Source organism: Halichoerus grypus, chromosome 13 (assembly GCF_964656455.1).
Source record: "Halichoerus grypus chromosome 13, mHalGry1.hap1.1, whole genome shotgun sequence".
NCBI lineage: Eukaryota > Metazoa > Chordata > Mammalia > Carnivora > Phocidae > Halichoerus > Halichoerus grypus.
This window is the reverse complement of record NC_135724.1, coordinates 35,432,992-35,459,372: the sequence shown is the minus strand read 5'-3', so window position 1 is coordinate 35,459,372 and position 26,381 is coordinate 35,432,992. Positions and strand designations below refer to the sequence as shown.

The window sequence follows — 26,381 nt, the reverse complement described above, 5'->3', positions numbered from 1 at the left end:
ACATTCCTTCTTCAAGTCCCTTATAAGATATATGATCTGCAAACAGTTTCTCTCATCCTGTGCATTGTCTTTCACTTTCTTACTGGTGTCCTTTGAAACATGAATGTTTTAATTTTGAAGTCCAGTTTATCAATTTTTTTCAGTTGTTACCTCTGCTTTGCTGTCATATCTAAAAAATCATTGCCTAATTCAAGTTCTTAAAGATTTACACCAATATGTTCTTCTAAGAGTTTTATAGTTTTAGGTATTACATTTAGTCTTTGATCCATTTTGATTTAATTTTTGTATGTAGTGACCCAAATTCATTCTGTTGCATGTGGATATCTACTTGTCCCATCATCATTTGTTAAGATTATTCCTTTCCCTTTGATTGTTCTGGCACCCTTGTTGAAAATCCCTTAACCATGTAAATGTAAGTGTTTATTTGTGGACTCTCAATTCTATTCCATTGATTAACATTTCTATTTTTATGCCAATACCAAGCTAATTACCATTTGGAATTATTTTTTGGAATCAGGAAATGTTAAGTCCTCCAAGTTTGATTTTCTTTTTTTAAGATTTTGGCTATTCTGCATCCCTTGAATTTCCATAGAGATTGTAGAATCACCTTGGCAATTTCTGTACAAGGGTCAGCATGAATTTTGATAGCAATTGCAGTAAATCTTCAGATAAATTTGGTCAGTACTCTCAATAATATCAGTTCTTCCAGTCCTTGAATATAGTGTATGAGATAGCTTTTCATTTACGTAGGTCTTCTTTAATTTCTTTCAGCGATGTTTTGAAGTTTTAGGTGTATGTATCTTGTACTCTTTTTGTTCAATTTATTTGTAAAGATTAGGTATTTTATACTTTTTGATGCTATTATTAATGGAATTGTTTTCTTAATTTTATTTTTGAGTTATTTGTTGCTAGTGTATGGAAATACAGTTGATTTTGTCTATTAGTTTTGTATCCTGGAACCTTTCTAAATTCACTTACTAATTTGAATCTAATAGTTTTTGGTGATTTTCTTTCTTCCTTCCTTCCTTCCTTCCTTTCTTTTTAAAAATATTTTATGTATTTATTTGAGAGAGACAGAGATAGTGAGAGAGGGCACGAGCGGGAAGGAGGGGGAGAAGCAGACCCCCGCTGAGTGGGGAGCCTGATGTGGGGCTCGATCCCAGGACCCTGGGATCATGACCTGAGCCAAAGGCAGAAGCTTAACTGACTGAACTACCCAGGCGCCCTTGGTGAATTTCTTATAATTTTTTATATATATGATTATGCCATCTGTGAATAGAGATAGTATTACATCTCCCTTTCCAATCTGGATTCCTTTTATTTCAATTGTGTTTTAAAGAGGTTCAAATAATTAAACAGAAGGTTTTTATTTTTATGTTTTATTTTTTTTAAAGATTTATTTATTTTAGAGAGAGAGAGCATGAGTGGGAGAGGGAGAAAGAATCTTAAGCTGACTCTGCGCTGAGCATGGAGCCTGATGTGGGACTCGATCTCATGACCCTGAGATCACGACCTGAGCCGAAACCAAGAGTCGGTACATAGGTGCCCCTCAACAAAAGGCTTTTAAATTTACCTGTGTAGTTACCATTTCTGTTGTTTTCTATTTGATATTATTGGTATGCTCCATCTGCTTAAAGTACTTCCTTTAACATTATGATAGTTCAGGTACACTGGGAATGGATATTTTGGCTTTTGTATGCCTGAAGAAGTCTTTGTTTCACTTTCATTTTTACTGGTTATAGAATTTTGAGTTGATAGTTTTTTTTTCCTTTAGTACTTTAATGATGTCATTGCACTGTTGCCTGGTTTCACTGCTTTTGAGAAGTCTGCTGTCATTCTTACTTTTATTCTTTTGTATTTAGTATGTGAGTTTAAACTACTTTTAAGATTTTCCTTTTATTCCTAGTTTCAAGCAATTTGATTATAGTGTGCCTTGAACTAATTTTCTAAACATGTCTTTTGGTTGGGGTTTGTTAAGTCTTTTGGATTTGAGAGTTTACAGTTTTCATAAAATTGAGAAAATTTTTGGCCATTATGTGTTGAGCTATTAATATTTTTCGAGGACTCCAGTTATGCAAATATTAGGCCACTTGAGGTTACTCCACAGCTTTTTGCTCATTTTTTTTAATCCAGTTTTCTGTTGTTGTTGTTGTTTTCTGTGTTTATCTATAGATGGTTTATATTGCTTTGTCTCAATTCATTAATCTTCTGCCACTAATCTCATTCAGTGTATTTTTTATATAAGGTAATGTTTTTATCTCTACAAGTTCAATTTGGGTCTTTTGTTTTTATTATATATTTCATGTCTCTACTTAACATGCTGGGTCTTCTAGTGTCTTGAACATATGGAATATAAATGACTATTTTAATGTTCTTGTTTATAATTCTATCATCTGAGTTATTTATGGAGAGATTTCAATTGAGGAATTTTTCTATTTAGGTATTGTACTTTTCTGCTTCTTTACCTGCCTGGTTGTTTTTCATTGGATGCTGCCAGACAGTATGAGTCATACCTTTTTTGAGTTCTGGATATATTGTGTTTTAATAATTAATCTTGAGGTTTTTTTCTGGGACTAAGTTGAGTTATTTGGGAGTAGTTTGATTTTTTTTTTTTTAAAGATTTTATTTATTTGACAGAGAGAGACACAGCGAGAGAGGGAACACAAGCAGCGGGAGTGGGAGAGGGAGAAGCAGGCTTCCCATGGAGCAGGGAGCCTGAAATGGGGCTCGATCCCAGGACCCTGGGATCATGACCTGAGCAGAAGGCAGATGCTTAACAACTGAGCCACCCAGGCGCCCCGGGAGTAGTTTGATCTTTTTGAAGCTTGGGTTTAAGCTTTTTTTTTTTTTTTAAAGATTTTTATTTATATATTTGAGAGAGAGAGAGTGAGAGAGAGAGCATGAGAGGGGGGCAGGTCAGAGGGAGAAGCAGACTCCCTGCTGATCAGGGAGTCTGATGCGGGACTAGATCCTGGGACTCCAGAATCATGACCTGAGCTGAAGGCAGTCTCTTAACCAACTGAGCCACCCAGGTGCCGGGTTTAAGCTTTTAAAGGTGACACTAGAGCAGCTTTTAATATAGGGCTAATTTTGCCCTCTATAGGCAGTGGCCCTCTAAGTACTCTTCCTGATGCCCCTTGAATTATGAGATTTTCCACTCTGGCTGGTGGGAACATGGACTATTGCTGACACTCTGTTAGCTACAGAAACTATTCTCACATTCTCATTTGTTCTTTCCTTGGATTTTGGTGGGTTTTCTCATAGACAAATGCTAATCAGTACTCAGTGGTTGATGTGCAGGGAACCCTCTGGAGATCCCTAGAGCTCTCTTTCTGTGAAGTTCTATCCTCTCCATGACTCTGCCCTGCAAATTCTAGACAGTTTGGCTCTCCTGGACTCCCAGCTCTATCTTCTCAACTTGGGGAGATTGCTGGGCTCCATCTGGGTTTCCCCACATTGCACCCTGAAAACTCCAGAGGCAATTTAGCTAGGATAATTGCATGGCGCACCTTATTTGGTTCCCCTCTTTTCAGTGATCACTTTCCTGTGCTGCCTGTTGTCCAGTGTTTGAGAACTGCTTTTTCATATATTTTGTCAGGTTTTTTGGTTGTTTTAGGCATCAGGGTAGGCATGGTTCCTATTACTCCTTTTTGCCCAGAAGTGGAATGTAGGGGTTGTGTATGTGTGTATTTATTTTGTTGCAAAACTAGAAATGATGTGTGTAGGGGGTGTGTGTGTGTGTATGCATATGCATTTTTTTCTCAAAACTAGATAGATGTTGTCTGTGTTTTTCTTCAGAGAAATAATGTCTTATATTTTTTCTGTATGTGATCTTTGTAGCCATTGATACTCAGTAGCTAGGTCCTTAATTCATTAAGGTTTTCAAAATGGTAATTATGTCAGTTCAAGTCTTCTGGGAAGTAGGTACTAAGATGAAAGTAAAAATGGAGGAAATTTAGTGAAGGAAAAGCTGACATAGGATAGAGAATAAAGTGAACAGGAATAGACAAGGAGAGCCTTAGGATTTTATTGCAGGTCTGGCATCTGTGAGAGAAAAAAGCAAGAAGAAAAATTGACTAGGAAAAACCTCACACTTCATACTGCCTTGCAGTCAGAAGTAGTGTCTGTCAGGCTAATGGGGAACCCCAGAGCAAATACTGTTCTTTAAGGATGCCGTGTCCAACAGAAATGGCTCAGTTCTAGTACCTCTGCCGTTCCCAGTCCCTGGCACCGGTGTAACACCACAGTGGATCTGAAGGCATGGCAGTAGTTAGGTGAGCTGTTAGCCACCTGCACTCTTTGCCCCAGGTTCTCTCTCTCTCTTTCAGAAGCCACATTGTTTTACTTCTCACAGTGAAATCCATTCATCAGGAATTATTGTGGGTATGGTGTTAGTTCATTTTTCCATACTGACAGTCTATTGGTCTGAACTATTTATTGAGCAGACCATTCTTCTCCCCATTGAATTGCAACGATGCCATTGCAAACCAAGTGGCTGTAGAGGTATATCCTTCCCTTAGTCTGTCATGTGCTTTGGTAATCCCTATCCTGAATTTTGTGTTTATCATTCTTTTTTTTTTTCTTTCTTAATGTTAGGGGTAGACAAACTTTTCCTGTAAAGGGCCAGTTAATAAATGTTTAACGTTTGTGAGCCATGTGACCTCTGTCTCAATTACTCAACTCTGCCACTATAGTGTGAAGAACCATATATATGTCAATGTGTAAATGAATGTACATGGCTGTGTTTTAATAAACCTTAACAAAAATAGGCAGTGAGCCAGATTCGGCTTGCAGTTGTAGTTTACCAACCCTTGTCCAACATAGTCTAAATACATAACTATTTTTTTAAACAATGTTCAGTGTTAAATATATTTGGAACTTTACATAAATAAGCTCATACTATGTGTATTGTATCATTTGCTTTTTTTGCTCGACATATGTTCATGAGATTTACTTAAATTGTATATAGCTATATGTCATTTCTTTATTTATTAATTTGAGAGAGAGAGAGTTGGGGGAGGAGCAGAGGGAGAGAATCTTTAAGCAGACTCCCCACTGAGCATGGAGCCTAACGTGGGGCTCAGTCTCATGACCCATGAGATCATGACCTGAGCCCAAAACAAGAGTTGGGCACTTAACCAACTGAGCCACCTAGGCACCCCATTGTATGTCATTTCTTTTCACTTATATTTCAGCCAGTCTAGTCACTTTTTTTTACTGAGAATATTTAATATAAAGACTTGCTAAATTGGTGCTAGAGAACTGAAAAGGTAAACAGAGAACACCAAGATATCATGTAGGTAGTAACGGCAAGAAACAACTCCCATCTCTAGGGCTAGGAAAACAGCCAGAGCAAGTTGGATTTATTAAATCTTAGATGCTTGGGGGAGGGGCCCTTTAGAGCTGGAACATAGACTTCTGATGATGGGGAACCAGCCTCACTGGTACTGCGGTCCCCGAGGAGACATGCTAAAGACTGGTTCTGCCAGGGCCAGGAAAATTGGAATCTGGAATCTGCTATCCTTGTCAGAGCACACTCTGGCAGGGGTGACACTAGTGGGAATGAGATGTAAATAGGAAGGACTGTGTCTTTTCTTCTTTTTCGGGCAACCTTTGGTCTCCCTCTAGTTCTTCCTATTGGCAGGTTTTAACAGAGAGCCATCTGGCAAAGGAGATGTGAGGTTCCTAGAGTCTGAGGCCCAGCACCACAAAGGAGGGCTGGGAAGGGTGGGTTTGAAGATGAAAATCACTAAGTAACATAACAACCAATACCTACAGAATTCCATTGTATAAATATACTACAGTTTATTCTCTAATTGACAAATATCTGTATTTTCAAGGACGTTCTGTCAAACACAGTGCTGTTGAAATTCTTGCCCATGTGCAAGGGTTTCTCTTGTTTGTTCTTTTACTCACTGCACCACTAAGATGTCTTCTCGTGTGTTTTCAGCAACTTTTCCCTTTGCCAAATTGAGTGACTGCTTTCCACATTCTGTGTAGCTTTTTTTGATCATTAGCACTGTTAACCCTGTGCTCTTCTTGAAACATTTTTTCTCCCACAATATTATATCCTTCTGATTCTCTTTTGTCCTTTAATTTATTATCTTGGATTCATAGATGATTTTTAAAAACTAGTATTTTTTAACATTAAGGAAAAATCTAAAACATAGAGAAGTATAAAGAAAATAATAAAAATCTAAATATCATCCATTATACCATATGACTAAAGTTTAAATCTTTATATTTTTCGGGGCGCCTGGGTGGCTCAGTCATTGAGCATCTGCCTTCAGCTCAGGTCATGATCCCAGGGTCCTGGGATCAAGCCCCACATCGGGCTCCCTGCTCCGTGGGAAGCCTGCTTCTCCCTCTCCCACTCCCCCTGCTTGTGTTCCCTCTCTCGCTGTCTCTCTGTCAAATAAATAAATAATCTTTAAAAAAAAAAAATCTTTATATTTTTCTCTGACTTGAGAGCCAGACCCATTTTTCCAACTTCCTTCCTAAACATTTCCATATGCCTATCTTCCTAGCATCTTAGGTTGACCATATCCAAAACCAAACTCATTTTATTTTCTTACCATCTCCTTTCTCCCCATTTCCTTTTTCTCCCTGATCTTTCCCACCTATGGCTATCAGTATTTCCAGGACTCATTTTAGAGGTCTTGGTTTGTCCTTGGCTACGTGAAGAAATTGGACTAACCTACTTTGTGGTTGTACAAATGTCTAGGTTTCCTTCCGTTTACATGTTACCTGTAGTTTCCCAGTGACTCGCTGAGTTTCATTGCTTTAAAGACCCCTCTTAATGAAGTTCAAGTACTAGGAGAACTTTTTATAGCACAAGAGATAGGCTAGTTCAATGGTTGGGAGCACATACTCTGGATATGTGCTCGAGTCCTGGTTTTGCTACTTTAACTGCTGTAATCCGAGGAAAGATATCCCCTCACTGTAAACAGAAATAATACCTAATTCATAGCACTGTTGTGCAAATCGGCCAGATTAGTAAGTGTAAAGTGCTTATAATGTTCCTGACATGCAGTAAGCATTAGATATGTGTTAGCTATTATTATTACTCTTTGGTCTAGTACCCACTGGAATGCACTTTAGGATATATTGAGAACTTGGAAACTGGTGTCTCTGCTGTCAACCTTAGTGTACTTTTAAGCAGCCTGCAGGCTGTAGTGTAGGAAAAGTTCTCAGTATCCTCCATGAGGTGTTTGTTTTGTGACATTCACCAAGGAAACGTTGTTTCCTTAATAATCCCTAATATTTAAGCAGGGTCATTTCTACCTATTGTGGTCTTCTCTATGTAAATTTTATGATGTCCCCTGCTGGACAGACAGTTCCTTAGCCTGTTTTGAATTCATAGTAAGTTTGAATGAAACAGGTAAAGAGTGTACCACCAGGGCACCTCGGTGGCTCAGTAGGTTAAGCATCTGCCTTTGGCTCAGGTCATGATCCCAGGGTCCTGGGATCAAGCCCTGCATCAGGCTCCCTGCTCAACGGGAGTCTGCTTCTTCCTGTCCTCCCCGCTCATGGTCTATCTCACTATCTCTGTCTCTCACTCTCAAATAAATAAATCTTATAAAAAAAAAAAAAAAAGCATACCACCAGAGAAAAGATAATCTGAAAAGTTTTACTTCCTGTGCTAATTTTAAGAGATTTCTCAAAAAGTCTTAAAAATTGTTTTTAGCAAAAGTTAACCAAAAGATTTTTTTTTGTTTTGTTTTGTATTAGAATTTCTGCGGGGGAGGAATAAAGAGTGCGTCGTTGAAGGATTTATGTCTCGAAGACAAAAGACGCATTGCAAATTTAATTAAAGAACTGGCCAGGTGAGATAAAATCTTATATGAAATGTATTATTATATAAGAGAGAAAACTGTTTTTGCAAATAGAAATTACTATGTTTTGATGTCATTGTATCATTGATCTTATGGAAGCAGAGATTTTTAGAAAAAAGTATTCTGTGGCCTCTGAAAAAGAAAAGTGGGAAAAAAGTAAGAAGGAAAGACCAGAACAAACCACTTTCTAATTTACATTTTCTTGTTTATTTAATTTCCCAAATTATTTGGTGCATATATTTGCAGCAGTCCTCTATTGAAAGGGAAAATGTAGAAGCTTAGCTCTGCTGTCAATGTAGGTTGATATATTGTAATCAGCGTCATAGCAATTACCTTTGGTTTTGTTGTAGATCTGAACAGAAGTAAACATTCATTTTACTGTAGTCCGTTGCAAGAATATCTGTTGTCGTTTTGCTGACTCCTGATGATTTCAGGATTCAAAATAAGGGATTTTGAATTTTGGGAATAATAGTTCATAGCTATTTGGTTGTACTATTCCATCTTATTAATGGTGTGTATGAAGCATATCTCTTGGAGTAATTTTTTTGTAAATATACACATCCAGTTTTGGAATCTGAAAATACTTAACAAATGAAGATGTTGATAGAGGAATGTATTAATATAAATTGTAAAAGTCAAATTTAAGGAAAAGCCATACCTAAAAGTTGATTAAAATAGTACTAGTTTTTGTCATTGAATTCCATGTTTGGAAATAGTAGGTCTTTTCCTTCTTTCTTTATTTTTAATTAAAAATAGCTATATGAAGTGTTTGAAAATGTATTTCATGTCGAGGTCTTAAAATAATGTTTGTAGAGGCTTTTATAAAAAGACTGAAGTTAAAAAATTACCTTACTAAATCATAGAGTTACAGTTATAAAGATGACAACAATGATGTTTTGGGGGCTAGGATACAGGGTATGACTATTTCCAAGTACATACCTTAGTCTGAGTTTGATATGCCACCTGAGAGAAGCAGTAATTTCTTTCACTAGAATTCTTTGGCTGTTCTAGTCTCTAAAGTAGAGTTTTCATTCCCTTCAAATAGTGTTTTTTGTACTGGGAAAACATTTGTTACTCTCCATACTTGCAGATGATCTTCTCACAAGGCTTTTTACCACATAGATGGTATGGATATCCTTACATATGCTTGATGGCTTTGAAAAGCTATTACCATTAGTTTGAATTCATCTATTGATGGTCCTGAGTTGCCATTATTGTCCTCAGTGATCCATTTTATTTCAGTTGCAAGGCTTGGAGAATACCTGAAATATTAGAGCATATTGTTTTGGTTTCAGCAACCTTCTGCTTTCTAGCAAAATGCTGGCTTCTTGGTAGAGATTCAGGGTGTTACTACAAGGTTGGTATTAGTATAGATTTGCTAATATTTCTAGGAACTCCATTATTACTGTATTTACTATTAACATACAGATATATGGGAATAATGTGTTCTTCTTTCCTTGAGTTTGCTAAGTTTCTTCTGTTGGATATTTCAGTCTACTTTTTTCAGCTCACACTTGCCAAACCATTTTCTTCACTTTTTTTTCTTTTACAAGACTCATTTTTATTGAAGTGGGGAAATATAGAACAAAGTTCCATATGCCTCAAACACCGGCTACTAAACATTCCTAGCCTTTATGTTCTTTTACCTCTGGATTTTCACCCTGGTTTCAAATAACTGGTTTCCCGTTGGCGTTAAATACAGTCATTTGTCTTTCATCTTGAGAACTACTCCTCAGACCACATATTTCCTTCCAGCTACTACCTTCTTTGTACACCACAACATAACCTCTTTCCTCGAAAGAGTCTATAGATTTTTATTTTCTATTCTGTTACATTTCATTCCCTCCTTAAGCTTATTTATTTATTTGAAAATATACAGAAGTGCAATTTACATATACTAGTATGTATGCATGTTTAAAAATATGTATGCATTTTAAGTGTATATTTCAGTGAGTTTTGGCAAATGTAAGGTCACTTTAAAAAGTTCTTTGAGATCTTTTACAGTCAGCTCCTTCCTCTCTTCTCCATCCCAGACAGCCATTCATGTGATTTCTGTCATTATTACTTAGTTCTACATGTTCTGACATGCCATGTAAATGGCCATATAGTATGTACCCTCTTCTGTCTGGCTTTTTTCCCTCAGCAAAATGATTTTGTGTGTGTGGTAAAAAATACGTAACATAAAATTTATCATCTTAACCATTTTTAAGTGTACAGTTCAGTGGTATTAAGTACATTCATATTGTTGTGACATCATCTCCACAGTCCATTTCCAGAACTTTTTATCATTGAAACTCTGTATCCATTAAAAATAACTCCTCACTCTCCCCTCCTTGGTAACCACCATTCTCTGGGTCTCTGTGAATCTGACTATTCTAGATCTTTCACATAAGTGGAATCATAGAGTATTTGTCCTTTTGTATTTGGCTTATTTCAGGGAGTAGTGTTTTTGAGATTTTTTTTTCTTCAATTTGTTGTGTGTAGGAGTAGTTCATTTTTTATTGTTGATTAGTATTCCGTTGTTTGCATGTACTTTAGTTTGTTTATTCATCTGTTAAACAGAACTTTGGGTTGTTCAAGTTTTTGCCTTTTATGAATAAAGCCTCTATAATATTCATGTACAAGTGTTTGTGTGGATATGATGTTTTAATTTTTCTTCTGCAAATACTTTAGGTATAGAATTACTCAGTTCTATGTTAAGTGTATATTTAACTTTAGAAGAAACTGCCAAACTGTTTCCTAATGTTGTGTTATTTCACACTCCCACTAGCAACTGATGAGAATGCCATCGTTGAGCATATTCATTAAGTCTTGGTATTGTCATTTCTTTAAATTTTAGCCATTCTAATGAGTATAGTGATATCTCCCTGTGGAATTAATTTGTGTTTTCCTAAGATTAATGGGATCATTGGCCATTCTTTTAAGTATCTGTTAAAACTTTTTGCCTTTTTTTTTTTTTTTTTTTTGACCCATCCCTTTCTCTTCTTGCTATTGAGGTGTTCTTTATATATTTTGGATGCAAGTTGTCATATATGTGTTTTTCCCCCCAACCTTGCTTTCTAATTATCCTAATGTTTTATTGTTTTTTTTAAGATTTTTATTTTTAAGTAATCTCTACACCCAGCGTGGGGCTTGAACTCACAGCCCCGAAAAAATATGGAATGCTTCACAAATTTGCATGTCATCCTTGCGCAGGGGCCATGCTGATCGTCTCTGTATTGTTCCAATTTTAGTATATATGCTGCTGAAGTGAGCACTATCTTAATGTTTTCTTTTGTAAAGCAAAATTCATTATTTTGATGAACCTCAATGCATCAATTTTTTTCTTTTGTGGTTCATATCTTTAGTGTTTTATCTAAAAAATATTGCCTATCCCAAGGTAGCAAAGATTTTTTCCTTTGTTAGAAAAGACTACCCTTTCTGCAGAATTACCTCCACCTCATTGTCAAAAACCTTGCATGGTCTTTCCCTGGGCTTTTCATTCCATTCCACTGATCTTTGTGTTGCCCTTAGGCCAATACCAAACTGACTTGATTACTGTAATTTTACAATAAGTCTTGAAATCAGGTAAATCTTACAGCTTTGCTCTTTTTGAAAACTGTTTTGGCTTTTTGAGGTCCTTTGCATTTCACTATAAATTTTAGAATTAGCTTGTTAATTTTTAAAGGAAAGTTGCCTCTTAGAATTTTGTTTGGGATGTACTGAATTTGTAGATCAACTTGAGGAAAATTGACATCTTCACATTATTGAGTCTTTCGGTTGGTGATATGTCCTATTTCTCCATTTATTTAGATTATCTTAAATTTTTTTTCTGTAGTGAATTGTAGTTTTCATGGTACAAGTTATAAAATATGCACATGTGTTATTCTTAAGTATTTTATGTTTTTGATACTGTTGTAAGTGGCGTGATTTAAAATTTTTATTATACATTTTTAAATTTTATTTCATTTCTCATATGGTAAAACAATTTTTTTTAATATTGGCTTGATGTCAGACTTTTTAAATTCACTTGTTACAATAGTTTTTTTGGCAGAATACTCTGGATTTTCAATATACAGTAATGATCATGTCATCTACAAATAAAAACAATTTTATTTTTTCCTTTCTAATTTGCAGATACTTTGTTTCTTTTTCTTGCCCTTTTGCATTGGCTAGGATCTCCGCTACAATGTTGAACGAAAGTGGATGTCTTTGCCTTCTTGTTTCTGAAATTAAGTCTTTCACCATCAAGTACAATGTAAGCTGTAGGTTGTTTATAGATGTTCTTTATCAGGTTGAGGAAATTTATTTTTGTTCCTAGTTTGCTGAGAGTTGTTTTTCTTAAATCATAAATAGGAGTAGAACTTTGTCAAATGACTTTTCTTTATTATACTAATAATATGATTTGCTTCTTTTTTTCTCTGTTAATGTAGTAAATTATATTGATTGGTTTTTGAATGTTTAATTTACCTTGTATTCCTAGCTTAACACCACTTGGATATGGTGGGTTTTGTTGTTTTTTTTAGTATGTTGCTGATTTTAATTTGCTGATATTTTTGTTAAGGAATTTTGTTTCATGAGAAATACTTCTAGTATTCATGAAATATCTTTGTGCATTTTTAGTTTATTTTTTAAATTATGGTAAAATACATATAAACATATAATTTATGATCTTAACCATTTTTTAAGTGTACGGGTCAGTAATGTTAAACGCATTTACATTGTTGTTCAACCAGTCTCCAGAATTCTTTTCATCTTGCAAAACTCAAACTCAGTGCCTATTAAAATTCTCCATTCCCCCTCTATCAGCTCGTGATAATCACCATTCTCCTTTCTCCATCTGTGAATGTTACTTTTCTAGTACCTCATATAAGTGGAATCATTGTGTGTTATACCATAATGCGATAAAATACCTCTAACATAAAACTAAACACTAATGACAGTATACTCACAGTGTTGCATAACCACCTAGTTCCAGAACATTTTCACCCCAAACGAAACTGTACTCATTAAGCGGTTGCTCCCCATTCTCCCTTTCCTCTCAATCCCTGACAACAGCTAATCTGTTTTGGTCTGTACCCGTTTGCTGACTCTCAGTATTTCATGTAATTGGAATCATATAGTACATGGCCTCTTCTATCTGCCTTCTTTCACTTAGTATAATATTTTCAAGGTTGGCTGAAAAATATCTTATTGTATGGATAACACCACATTTTCTTTATCCTTTCATTTGTTGATGGGCATTTGGGTTTCCACCTTTTAGTGATTGTAAGTAGTGCTGATTTGAATATTCATGTGCAAGTTTTTGTTTGAACACCTGTTTCAGTTATTTTGGATATATATACCCTGTAGCAGAATTGTGAGATCTTATGGTAATTCTTTGTAGAGCGTTTTAAGGAATTGCCAAACTGTTTTTCACAATAGCTGAAGTACTTCCCATTCCTACGAACAATATATGAGGATTTCAGTTGTCTCCACATTCTCACCAGCAATAATTATAATCCATTTTTTTGGTGATAGCCATCCTTGTTATCTTATTTGTGGTTTTGTTTATATTTCCCTAGTGGCTAATGATATTAAGCATGCGTTTAATGGCCATTTGTATATCTTCTTTGGGGAAATGTCTATTCAAGTCCTTTGCCCATATTTTAATTGGGTTGTTTGTTTTTTCATTGTTGTTGTAATAGTTCTTTAGATATTCTAGATACTATATACCAATAACATATATATGATTTGCAAATAATGTCTCCCATTGTGTGATTGGTTTTTCACTTTCTTGATTGTGTCCTTTGAAGCCCAAAAGATTTTACTATTGATGAAGTCTAAATTCTCTATTTTTCTCTTGTCAGTTGTGCTTTTGGTGTCATATCTAAGAAACTACTGCAATATCAAAAGTCATGAAGATTTAACCCTATGTTTTCTTCTATGAGTCTTATGGTTTTAGCTCTTATATTTGGGTCTTTGGTCCATTTTGATTTAATTTCTGTATATGATGAGGGATAGTGGTTCAACTTCATTTTTTTTTTTTTTTTTTTTTTGCATGTGGAAATCCATTTGTCCCAGCACTATTTGTTGAAGAGACTGTTATTTTCCCATTTAATGGTCTTGGCACCATTGTCAAAAATTGATTGACCAGAAATATTTGGGTTTATTTCTGGACTCTCAGTATTTTTCATTGATCTGTATGTCTATTCTAATGCCAATACCACACTGTTTTGATTAGTGTATCTTATTAGCATGAAATACAAGACCTCCAACTTTGTTTTTCCTTTTGAAGATTGTTTGAGCTGTTCTGGTTCCTTGCAATTCCATATGAATTATAAGATCAGCTTTTCTGCCTCTGAAAAAAAAGCAGTTGGGATTTTGATAGGATTACATTAAATCTGTAGATCACTTTGGGGAATATTGCCATATTTAAGTGTTCCGGTCCATGAACATGAAATGTCTTTCAGTATTTAGGTCTTCTTTAATTTCTTTTAGCAATGTTTCAATGTACAAGTCTTTCATGTTTTTGGATAAATTTATTTCCAAGAATTTTTTTTTTTTTATGTTCTTGTAATTAGAATTGTTTTCTTAATATTCTTTTCAGATTGTTTGTTACCGGTGTATAGAAATACAGAAGATTTTTGTATGTTAATCTTATACCCTGAAACTTTGTTACATTTGTTTATCAGCTCTAATAGTTTTTTTGTGGATTCTCTATGGATTTTCTATGTATAGTATCATGTCATCTGCAAAGATAGTTCTACTTCTTTTCCAGTTTGGATGCTTCTTATTTGTTTTTCCTCTGGCTTGAAGTTCCAGCACATTGTTGAATGGAGTGGTAGAAGCAGGCATCCTTGTCTTGTTCTTGAACTTAGTGGGAAAGCTTTCAGTTTTTTATCAATGAGATAAGATGTCAGCTGTTAGTTTTTCATAAGTTCCCTTTCCCATGTTAAAGAAGTTTCCTTTTTTTCCCAGTTTGAGTGTTGGGGATTTTTTCAAAAGCTTTTTCTGTGTCAATTGATACGATCACATATTTTTGTTGGTTTGTCAAATGTGTGTTGATTGATATTCTTATGTTAAACCATCCTTGTATTTTTGGGATAAATACCAATTGGTCATATTTTATAATCCCTTTTAATACATTTTTGGATTTAGTTTGTTGGCATTTTTTCTGAGGATTTTTGAATCTGTATTCATGAGGGATCTTGGTCTATAGTTTTATTTTCTCAGTTTCTTTGGCTTAGATATCAGGTATTACTGGCCTCATAGGATGAGCTAGGGAGTATTCCCTCTTCTTAGGTTCTTTGGAAGAGTTTGAGAAGGATTGGTGTTAATTCTTCATTAAATATTTGGTAGAAAAATAAATTGGTAGAATTCATCCATGAAGCTATCTGGTTCTTAGATTGTCTTTGTAGGGCAGTTTTTGATTACTGTTTAAATCTCCTTATGTGTTGTAGATCTATTTAGATTTTTCCATTTGTTCTTGAGTCAGTGTTGGTAATTTTTGTGTTTTTAGGAATGTTTATTTCATATAGGTTATCCAATGTCTAAGACATATAATTTTTGTACTATTCTCTTACAATCCTTTTTATTTGTGTATAGTTAGTAGTAATGTCCCACTTTAATTTCTGATTTTATTTACATCATCTTTCATTTATCAGTCTAAGCTAAAGATTTTTAAATTTTGTTGATCTTTTCAAAGAACCAACTTTTGGTTTTATAGATTCTCTATTTTCTTTCTATTGTCTATTTCACTTACCTTTGCTCTATATTATTTTCTCCCTTTTGCAAGGTTTGGGTTTTAGTTTCTAGTCCTTAAGGTATAAAGTTACTGACTTGAAATCTCTCTGGTTTTCTAATGTAGGCATTTATGCCATAAATATCCCTATGAGTACTGCTTTTGCTGTACCCCATAGATTTTGATATGTTGTGTTGCATTCATCTTAAAGTACTTTCTAATTTTCCTTGATTTTTTTTCTTTGATTCATTTGTTTAAGAGTGTGTTGTTTGATTTCCATGTATTTATGAATTTTCCACTTTTCTTTCCCTTAATGATTTTGAATTTTAGTCCATTGCAGTGGAAAAGATACTTTGCATGCTTTCAGTCTCTTTAAATATATTGAGAGTTGTTTTGTGAGCTTATATATGATTTATCCTGGAGAAAATTCCATGTGCACTTGAGAAGAATGTTGATTCAGCTGCTGTTTGGTGGAGTGTCCTATATATGTCTTTTAAGTCTAGTTGGCTTACAGTGTTGTTCAGGTCCCCCCTTTTTTTATTGATGATCTTGCATCTAGATGTCCTATTTCTTATTGATAGTTGGTTATTGAAGTCTCCAACTATTATTGAACTATATTTCTCTTCACTTGTGTCAGTGCTTTCTTCATATTTTGGGGGACTTTGTTGTTTGGTGGGTTTATTTTTATAATTTTAATACATTCTTGAAGAATTGACCCTTTTATCAATACATGACATCTCTTTGTCTTGTAACATTTTTTGTTTTGAAATCTATTTTGTCTGATACTAGTATAGCCAACCAGCTCCCTTTTGGTTACTATTTAAGTGATATTTGCATAAAATCCTTTTTCCATATTTTAGCTTTCAATCTTTGTGTCTGTTAATTCAAATTGAGTCTCTAACAAGCAACATATATTAGAATGTGGGTTTTTAAAAAAAAATCCATTTTCCTAATCTCTTTCACTGGTGAACATAACCCATATATATTTAAAGTAATTTCTTACCACAGTACCATTTTGCTGTTATGTATGTATGCATATTTTATATATATAAAAGATATATATAAAAGATATATATACATGAAAGATATATATATATATGAAAAAGGCTTTTTTTTTTTTTTTTTAGTTTTCTAGTTACTCCAGTAGTGCTATCTTTTTTTGTTTGATTTTGTGTGTGTGTGTGCGCACCATTTTGATTGGGTCCTTGTTTCTTTTTTTTGTAAAATTTTTAGTTATTTTCTTAATTGTTACTCTGGGGAATACAGTTACACCCTAAATTTATAACAGTTTAATTTGAATTCATACCAACTTAGTTTCAGTTGTGTATAAAAATTCTGTCTCTGTACAGCTGTGTTCCCCAATCTTTGAGTTGTTATTTTTACCAATTACATCTTTATGCATTATGTGCTTGTGGGCGAAATTGTGACCCCACCAAATTCATATTGAAATGCTAACCCCCAGTTCCTGAGAGTGTGACTGCATTTGAAGGTGGGGGCTTTAAAAGTGGTTATTAAGGTAAAAGAAGGTCACATCATGATTGGAAACTTACGCATTTCATTTCATAGTTTTGTCAATTTTTGCCTTACATATTTGATCCTGTGGTTACTAGTTGTGCTGAATGCACTCATTTTCCTGTTTTTTTTAAATTATTTTATTTTTTAAAATATTTATTTGAGAGAGAGAGCACACGTGGGTGCACGAGCATGGGGGAGGGGTAGAGGGAGAGGTAGAAACAGACTCCCCGCAGAGCAGGGAGCCCCCCCGCAGGGCTCAATCCCAGGACCCTGAGATCATGACCCAAGCTGAAGGCAGATGCTCATCTGTATGAGCCACCCAGGCACCCCTCATTTTCCTGTTTAAATGAACCTGTGGTCACCCTGGGGATTTGTAATATGCATTCTTGACTAATCACAGTCTAGTATTAATTGATACTTTTAGCTCTATTCTAAACAATTCAAGAACTTTAGAACTCAATAACTTTGTTTTCCTCTCTTGATTATGTGCCATTTGTAATGTGTCATAATTTTGTATATATTTTTATATATATGTTTTTATATATTTAAATTTTAATTCAGTGTAATATGATCATTACTTTTTTGTATTATTTTGAAATAATTTTAGGCTTACAGAAAAGTTGCTGTAATAGTACAGTATTGGAGGAATGAGAAATGGGAAGTGGCTGCTAATGAATACAAGGTTTCTTTTGGGAAGGATGAAAGTGTTCTAAAATTAGATTATGGGGGCACCTGGGTGGCTCAGATGGTTAAGCATCTGCCTTCTGCTCGGGTCATGATCCGGATCAGGCCCCACATTGGGCTCCCTGCTCAGCGGGGAGCCTGCTTCTCCCTCTCCCTCTGCTGTTCCCCCTGCTTTTGCTCTCTCTCGCTATCTCTCTCTCCCTGTCAAATAAATAAAAAATCTTTAAAAAATATATAAAAATAGGGGAAGGAAAGGTGGCAGAGGAGTAGGGGACCCTATTTCAACTGGTCCCCGGAATTGAGCTGGATATCTACCAGACCACTCTGAGCACCCACGAAACCAGCCTGAGATGTAAGAAAATCTGGATCTCTACAAACAGAATATCGCAGGCAGTTGGTTTCGAGGTGCGAAGCGGGGAGCCGTGATTCCGCAGGCAGATATCGGAGGATAAACGGCAGCGGGAGGATGCCTGGCCATGGGAATCCTACACCGCTGGTGAGGAACAGCCTCTCACGCTGGGGACGGGGCACAGACTCGCAGACTGGTAGCGGCGGGGAAGGGACTTTAGGGCAGCCCCCGGGGTGGAAACCCAGATCGGCAGGTTCGCACCTGCAAACTGGGAGCGGCTGGCGGTTTTAGAAGCACAAAGGGCAGAGACATGCGCGACCTGGAGGCAGGACTGGGAGTGCTGCGGAGGGGCGCACAACCCAGGACGCTGCAGTTTATAGCAGCACGGACAGAAACGGAGACAGTGTGGCCTGGAGAGCTCACTGAAGAACAGACTGCGATCTCTCTGCTCTGAGGCAGAGGGTTGGAAACGGTCTCTTTCCCTCTGACTCTCAGAAGAGGTGCGGAAAGCCGCCAGGGAAAGCCGCCAGAGAACAAAAGCCCCAAAAACTGATTCCTGCTGAGCCCATCCCCCACCACAGGGGGGCAGGGCAACTCAGCCCAAACAGGTTTGCCTGAGTAACAGCACAGCAGGCCCCTCCCGCAGAAGACAGGCTGGGAAAACAAGAGGCCAGCAACCCTAAGGTCCCAAGAAAACAGGTACATCTTGCTTGGGTTCTGGTCAATAATTTGGACTCTATACATTCCCTCAAACACCCATCAACAGAATGACTAGGAGGAGGAGCCCCCAAACAGAAAAGACTCAGAGATTATGACTTATGCTGCAGATTTACAAATGGATGCAGATATAACCAAGATGTCAGAGATGGAATTCCGGCTAGCAATTGTGAAGACAGTGGCTAGAATGGAGAAATCAATTAATGGCAACATAGAGTCTCTAAGGGCAGAAATGAAACCTGAATTCGCAGAACTTAAAAATGCTATCAATGAGATCCAATCCAATCTAGATAATCTAACAGCTAGGGTAACTGAGGCAGAAGAACAAATAAGTGACCTGGAAGACAATATAATAGATAAAAAGGGAAAAGAGGAGGCCAGGGAAAAACAACTCAGAATCCATGAAAATAGAATCAGAGAAATAAGTGACACCATGAAGCGTTCCAATGTCAGAATAATTGGAATCCCGGAGGGAGTGGAGAGAGAGAGAGGACTAGAAGATGTATTTGAGCAAGTCGTAGCTGAGAACTTCCCTAATCTGGGGAATGAAACCAACATTCGCGTCCTAGAGGCAGAGAGGACCCCTCCCAAGATCAAGGAAAACAGGCCAATATCCTGGCATGTAATAGTAAAACTTGCAAATCTTCGAACCAAGGAAACCATCTTAAGGGCAGTTAGGGGGAAGAGATTCCTTACGTACAGAGGGAGGAACATCAGAATAACGTCAGACCTATCCACAGAGACCTGGCAAGCCAGAAAGGCTTGGCAAGACATATTCAGGGTACTAAATGAGGAGAACATGCAGCCAAGAATACTTTATCTGGCAAGGCTTTCATTTAGAATGGATGGAGAGATGCAGAGCTTTGACAACCAGCAGAAACTGAAAGAATATGTGACCACTAAGCCGGCCCTGCAAGAAATATTAAGGGGGGTTCTATAAAAGTAGAAAGACCCCAAGAGTGATATACAACAGAAATTTACAGGGACAATCTATAAAAACAACGTCTTCACAGGCAACATGATGACAATTAATTCATATCTTTCAATAATCACTCTCAACGTGAATGGCCTAAACGCTCCCATAAAATGGCACAGGGTTGCAGATTGGATAAAAAGACAGGACCCATCCATATGCTGCCTATAAGAGACTCATTTTGAACCTAAAGATACATCCAGACTGAAAGTGAAGGGATGGAAATCCATCTTCCATGCCAGCGGACCTCAAAAGAAAGCTGGGGTAGCAATTCTTATATCAGACAAATTAGATTTTAAACTAAAATCTGTAATTAGAGACACAGAAGGACACTATATCATTCTTAAAGGGTCTATCCAACAAGAAGATCTAACAATTGTAAATATCTATGCCCCCAACATGGGAGCAGCCATCTACATAGCCAATTGTTAGCCAAAATAAAGAGTCATATTGATAACAATACGTTAATTGTAGGAGACCTCAATACTCCACTCTCAACAATGGACAGATCATCTAAGCAGAAAATCAACAAGGAAACAAGAGCTTTGAATGATACATTGGACCAGATGGACCTCATAGATGCTTACAGAACATTCTACCCTAAAACAACAGAATACTCATTCTTCTCAAGCGCACATGGAACTTTCTCCAGAATAGACCACATACTGGGTCACAAATCAAGTCTCAACCAATACCAAAAGATTGAGGTTATTCCCTGCATATTCTCAGACCACAATGCTTTAAAACTGGAACTCAATCACAGGAAAAAATTTGGCAGAAATTCAAACACTTGGAAGCTAAAGACCACTCTGCTCAAGAATGTTTGGGTCAACCAGGAAATCAAAGAAGAACTTAAACAATTCATGGAAATCAATAAGAACGAAAACACATCGGTCCAAAACCTATGGGATACTGCAAAGGCGGTCCTAAGGGGGAAATACATAGCCATCCAAGCCTCACTCAAAAAAATAGAAAAATCCCGAATTCACCAACTAACTCTGCACCTTAAAAAACTAGAGAAAAAGCAACAAACGATGCCTAAGCCACGCATTAGAAGAGAAATAATTAAAATTAAAGCAGAGATCAGTGAATTAGAAACCAGAAACACAGTGGATCAGATCAATGAAACTAGAAGTTGGTTCTTTGAAAGAATTAATAAGATCGATAAACCACTGGCCAGACTTATCCAAAAGAAAAGAGAAAGGACCCAAATTAATAAAATTATGAATGAAAGGGGAGAGATCACAACTAACACCAAGGAAATAGAAGCAATTATTAGAAATTATTATCAACAACTATATGCCAATAAACTGAGCAATCTGGATGAAATGGAGGCCTTCCTGGAAACCTGTAAACTGCCAAGACTGAAACAGGAAGAAATTGACAACCTGAATGGGCCAATAACCAGTAACAAGATTGAAGCAGTGATCAAAAACTTCCCAAAAAACAAGAGTCCAGGGCCTGATGGATTCCCTGGGGAATTCTACCAAATATTCAAAGAAGAAATAATACCTATTCTACTGAAGCTGATTCAAAAAATAGAAACAGAAGGAAAACTTCCAAACTCATTCTATGAGGCCAGCATTACCTTAATCCCCAAACCAGGCAAAGACCCCATCAAAAAGGAGAATTTCAGACCAATACCCCTGATGAATATGGATTCCAAAATCCTCAACAAAATCCTAGCTAATAGGATCCAACAATACATTAAAAGGATCATCCACCACGACCAAGTGGGATTTATCCCCGAGATGCAAGCGTGGTTCAACATTCACGAATCAATCAATGTGATAGAACACATTAATAAGAGGAGGGAGAAGAACCATATGGTCCTCTCAATTGATGCAGAAAAAGCATTTGACAAAATACAACATCCTTTCCTGATTAAAACTCTTCAGAGTATAGGGATAGAGGGAACATTCCTCAAGTTCATAAAATCCATCTATGAAAAACCCACAGCGAATATCATCCTCAACGGGGAAAAGCTGAGAGCCTTTCCCTTAAGATCAGGAACACGTCAAGGATGCCCACTCTCGCCACTATTGTTCAACATAGTACTAGAAGTCCTAGCCACAGCAGTCAGACAACAAAAAGAAAGAAAAGGTATTCAAATTGGCAAAGAAGAAGTCAAACTCTCTCTTTTCGCAGACAACATGATACTTTATGTGGAAAACCCAAAAGACTCTACCCCCAAATCATTAGAACTCATCCAGCAATTCAGTAATGTGGCAGGATACAAAATCAATGCACAGAAATCAGTTGCTTTCTTATACACTAAGAACGCAACTGTAGAAAGAGAAATTAGAGAAACGATTCCATTTACAATAGCACCAAAAACCATAAGATACCTCGGAATAAACCTAACCAAAGAGGTAAAGGATCTATACTCTAGGAACTACAAAACACTCATGAAAGAAATTGAAGAAGACACAAAAAGATGGAAAAATATTCCATGCTCATGGATTGGAAGAATAAACATTGTTAAAATGTCTATGCTACCCAGAGCAATCTATACCTTCAATGCCATCCCGATCAAAATTCCAATGATATTTTTCAAAGTGCTGGAACAAACAATCCTAAAATTTGTATGGAATCAGAAAAGACCCCGAATCACCAAGGAAATGTTGAAAAAGAAAAACAAAGCTGGGGGCATCATGTTGCCTGATTTCAAGCTATATTACAAAGCTGTGATCACCAAGACAGCATGGTACTGGCACAAAAACAGACATATAGACCAATGGAATAGAATAGAGAATCCAGATATGGACCCTCAACTCTATGGTCAAATAATCTTTGACAAAGCAGGAAAAAACATGCAATGGAAAAAAGACAGTCTCTTCAATAAATGGTGCTGGGAAAATTGGACAGCCACATGCAGAAGAATGAAACTCGACCATTCTCTAACACCATTCACAAAGATAAACTCAAAGTGGATGAAAGACCTCAATGTGAGACAGGAATCCATCAAAATCCTAGAGGAGAACATAGGCAGTAACCTCTTTGACATCGCCCTCAGCAACTTCTTTCAAGATACATCTCCAAAAGCTAGTGAAACAAAAGCAAAAATGAACTTTTGGGACTTCATCAAGATAAAAAGCTTCTGCACAGCAAAGGAAACCATCAGCAAAACAAAGAGGCAACCCACAGAATGGGAGAAGATATTTGCAAATGACACTACAGATAAAGGGCTGGTATCCAAGATCTATAAAGAACTTCTCAAACTCAACACCCAAAAAACAAAGAATCAAGTCAGAAAGTGGGCAGAAGATATGAAAAGACACTTCTTTGAAGAAGACATACAAATGGGTAACAGACACATGAAAAAATGTTCATCATCATTAGCCATCAGGGAAATTCAAATCAAAACCACATTGAGATACCACCTTATACCAGTTAGAATGGCAAAAATGGACAGGGAAAGAAACAATAAATGTTGGAGAGGTTGTGGAGAAAGGGGAACCCTCTTACACTGTTGGTGGGAATGCAAGTTGGTACAGCCATTTTGGAAAACAGTGTGGAGGTTCCTCAAAAATTTAAAAATAGAGCTACCCTATGACCCAGCAATTGCACTGCTGGGTATTTACCCCAATAACACAGATGTAGTGAAAAGAAGGGCCATATGCATCCCAGTGTTCATAGCAGCAATGTCTGCAATAGCCAAACTGTGGAAAGAGCCGAGATGCCCTTCAACAGATGAATGGATAAAGAAGATGTGGTCCATATATACAATGGAATATTACTCAGCCATCAGAAAGGATGAATACCCAACTTTTACATCAACATGGAAGGGACTGGAGGAGATTATGCTAAGTGAAATAAGTCAAGCAGAGAAAGTCAATTATCATATCGTTTCACTTATTTGTGGAACATAAGGAATAGCATGGAGGACACTAGGAGAAGGAAGGGAAAAATGAGGGGGTGGAGAATTGGAGGGAGAGATGAACCATGAGAGACTATGGACTCTGAGAAACAAACAGGGTTTTAGAGGGGAGAGGGGAGGGGGGATTGGTTAGCCCGGTGATGGGTATTAAGGAGGGCACGTACTGCATGGAGCACTGGGTGTTATACGAAAACAATGGATCGTGGATCACCACATCAAAAACTAATGATGTATGGTGACTAACATAACATAATAAAATTAAAAAGTAAATAAATAAATAAATGGTAAAAATAAATAAATAAAAATAAAATAAAATTAGATTATGGTGATAGTTGCAGAACTCTGAAAATATAGGAAAAGCCATTGAATTGTACGCTCTAAATGGGTTAACCTTGTTACATATAACTTATATTCAATAAAGCTCTTTAAAAAAAGCTATGATGGGTTTTGATACCTTTCACCTAGCTTGCTGTAGTTAACATCTTGAATAACGTATTGCAATGATCAAAAATTAATACTGGTACAGTAGTATTAATTAACTACAGTTTTTTCAGATTTACTCAGCTTTCCTACTAATTTTTTTCTGTTCCAGTATCCCATTTTATATTCAGTTTTCATGTTTCCTTAGTCTCCTCCCATTTGTGGCAGTATATTAGTTTTTCTTTGCTTTCCATGACCTGTCACTTTTGAAGAATACTGGTCAGGTATTTTGTAGTATTTCTTTCAGTTTTTTTTTTCATGTTTTCTCGTGATTATATTGCATTATGATATTATATCAGGGGATGTATGATGTTGATATGTTACTGGTGGTTTTAACTATGATAATATAGTTGATGTAGAGTGTACTAGGTTTCTCCCCTGAAAAGTTACATTGTTCTCTGTAGTTAATAAATTGGTGGAGGTCCATGGCCATTATTGAAATCCACTGTTTTTTTCTGAAACTTTTACTCACTGTTATAAGCACTCATCAAAGGGACTTCACTGCAACAACTATTATTGTGATGTTCTAATAGTAGTTACTTTATGTTTCCCGTATTTGTTTTGCATTTACTAATCGGAATTCTTGTTTAAGGATGAGCTGTCCCTTCTGCTCTATTTATTTATTTACTTATTTTAGTATTCATTTTGTTATTTATTTTTATCAATAATAATAATAATAATAATAATGTACTCATGGACATTTATTTTATTCTAGTTCAGGACTCACCAAAACAAAAATAGAATAGCAAGATGATTCTTTTTTTGAAGATTTATTTATTTTAGAGAGATAGAGAGAGAGTGTGCACATGTGCACGAGAGCAGGGAGGGAGGAGCAAAGGAGAGGGGGAAAGAGAAAGAGAGAATCCTCAAGCAGGCTCCCCGCTGAGCATGAAGCCTGACTTGGGCTCGATCCTGGGACCCTGAAATCATGATCTGAGCCAAAATCAAGAGTCGGCCGCTCAACTGACTGAGCCACCTAGGTCCCCCAAGGTGATCCATTTTTTTTTTTAAACCTTTTTATTTTGAGGTAATTGTGGATTCACCTATAGTGGTAAGAAATAATACAGAGAGAGAGCCCATGTCCCCTCTCCCCAGTATTCACCAATGGTAGTGTTTTGATTAACTGTAACACAATATTTCAACCAGGAAATTGACATTGATAGGACCCATCAACCTTGTATAGATTTCACATATACTCACTTGTGTATATATATAGTTCTATGCAATTTTATCACATGTAGATTTGTGTACCATCACCAGAGTAAAGACAAATTTTTTTTTTTTTAAGATTTTATTTATTTATTTGACAGAGAGACACAGCGAGAGAGGGAACGCAAACAGGGGGAGTGGGAGAGGGAGAAGCAGGCTTCCCACAGAGTAGAGAGCCCGATGTGGGGCTCAATCCCAGGACTCTGGGATCATGACCTGAGCCAAAGGCAGACGCTTAACGACTGAGCCACGCAGGCACCCCACAAAATGGTTTTGTTAAGAAAATTACTCATGTTGTCTTTTTATAGACACAGCTAACTTTCCTTCCTACCCTCTTCCCTAATCCTTAGCAACCATTAATCCACTCTCCATCTCCATAATTTTGTCATTTTAAGAATGCTATAATAAATGGAATCATACAGTATGGTATCTTTTGCGATTGGCTTTTTTCTCCACTCGCCATAATTCCTTTTAGATCCATCCAAATTGTTGCATGTATCAAAGTTTGTTCCTTTTATTGGTAAGTCTTTTCCATGGGTGGATGTACCACAGTTTAACCATTAATCTGTTGAAGGATATTTGGCTTCTTTCCAGTTTTTTTATTTTTTTTATTCTTTTAAGTAGTCTCTACACCTAGCGTGAGGTTTGATTATACAACCCCAAGATCAAGAGTCTCATGTTCCACCCACTGAGTCAGTCAGGTGCCCCTTCTTTCTAGTTTTTGATTGCTACAAATGAAGCTATGAACATTCATATATAGGTTTTAGTGTGAGCATAACATGTTCATTTCTTTGGGACATTGTGTCATAATGCATATTTAGTTTTGTAAGAAGCTGCTGAACTATTTTCAAAAGTGGTTTATCATTTTACGTTCCCACCAGCAATGCAAGAGAGATCTAGCTCCCTTGCATTCTTGCCAATATTTGTTATAATTATTTTTTGTTTTAGCCATTCTTAGAGGTATTTAGTGTTAACTAATTGTGGTTTTATTTGTATTACTCTAGTGACCATTGATGACCAGTTGTTTTGGACATTGT

The 26,381-nt window shown here is 36.4% G+C and overlaps 1 protein-coding gene and 1 non-coding gene across 10 annotated transcripts in view; one reads left to right on the top strand and one right to left on the bottom strand.

The window, feature by feature from the left end:
- KIAA1328 (KIAA1328 ortholog) overlaps positions 1–26,381 on the top strand; it is a 355,771-nt gene that overhangs the window by 9,064 nt on the left and 320,326 nt on the right. For all 9 annotated transcript variants that reach the window (XR_013443327.1, XM_078060413.1, XM_078060410.1 and 6 more), the window contains one exon: positions 7,732–7,826. Coding sequence is in view for 8 of the 9 variants with exons in the window: in XM_078060413.1 (XP_077916539.1) it covers positions 7,732–7,826 (95 nt within the window). In the remaining variant the exon portion in view is untranslated. The remainder of the gene's footprint in view (positions 1–7,731; positions 7,827–26,381) is intronic.
- LOC118531544 (U6 spliceosomal RNA) lies at positions 10,986–11,092 on the bottom strand. Its single transcript, XR_004915260.1, has one exon. It is a non-coding gene; the product is annotated as a U6 spliceosomal RNA (small nuclear RNA).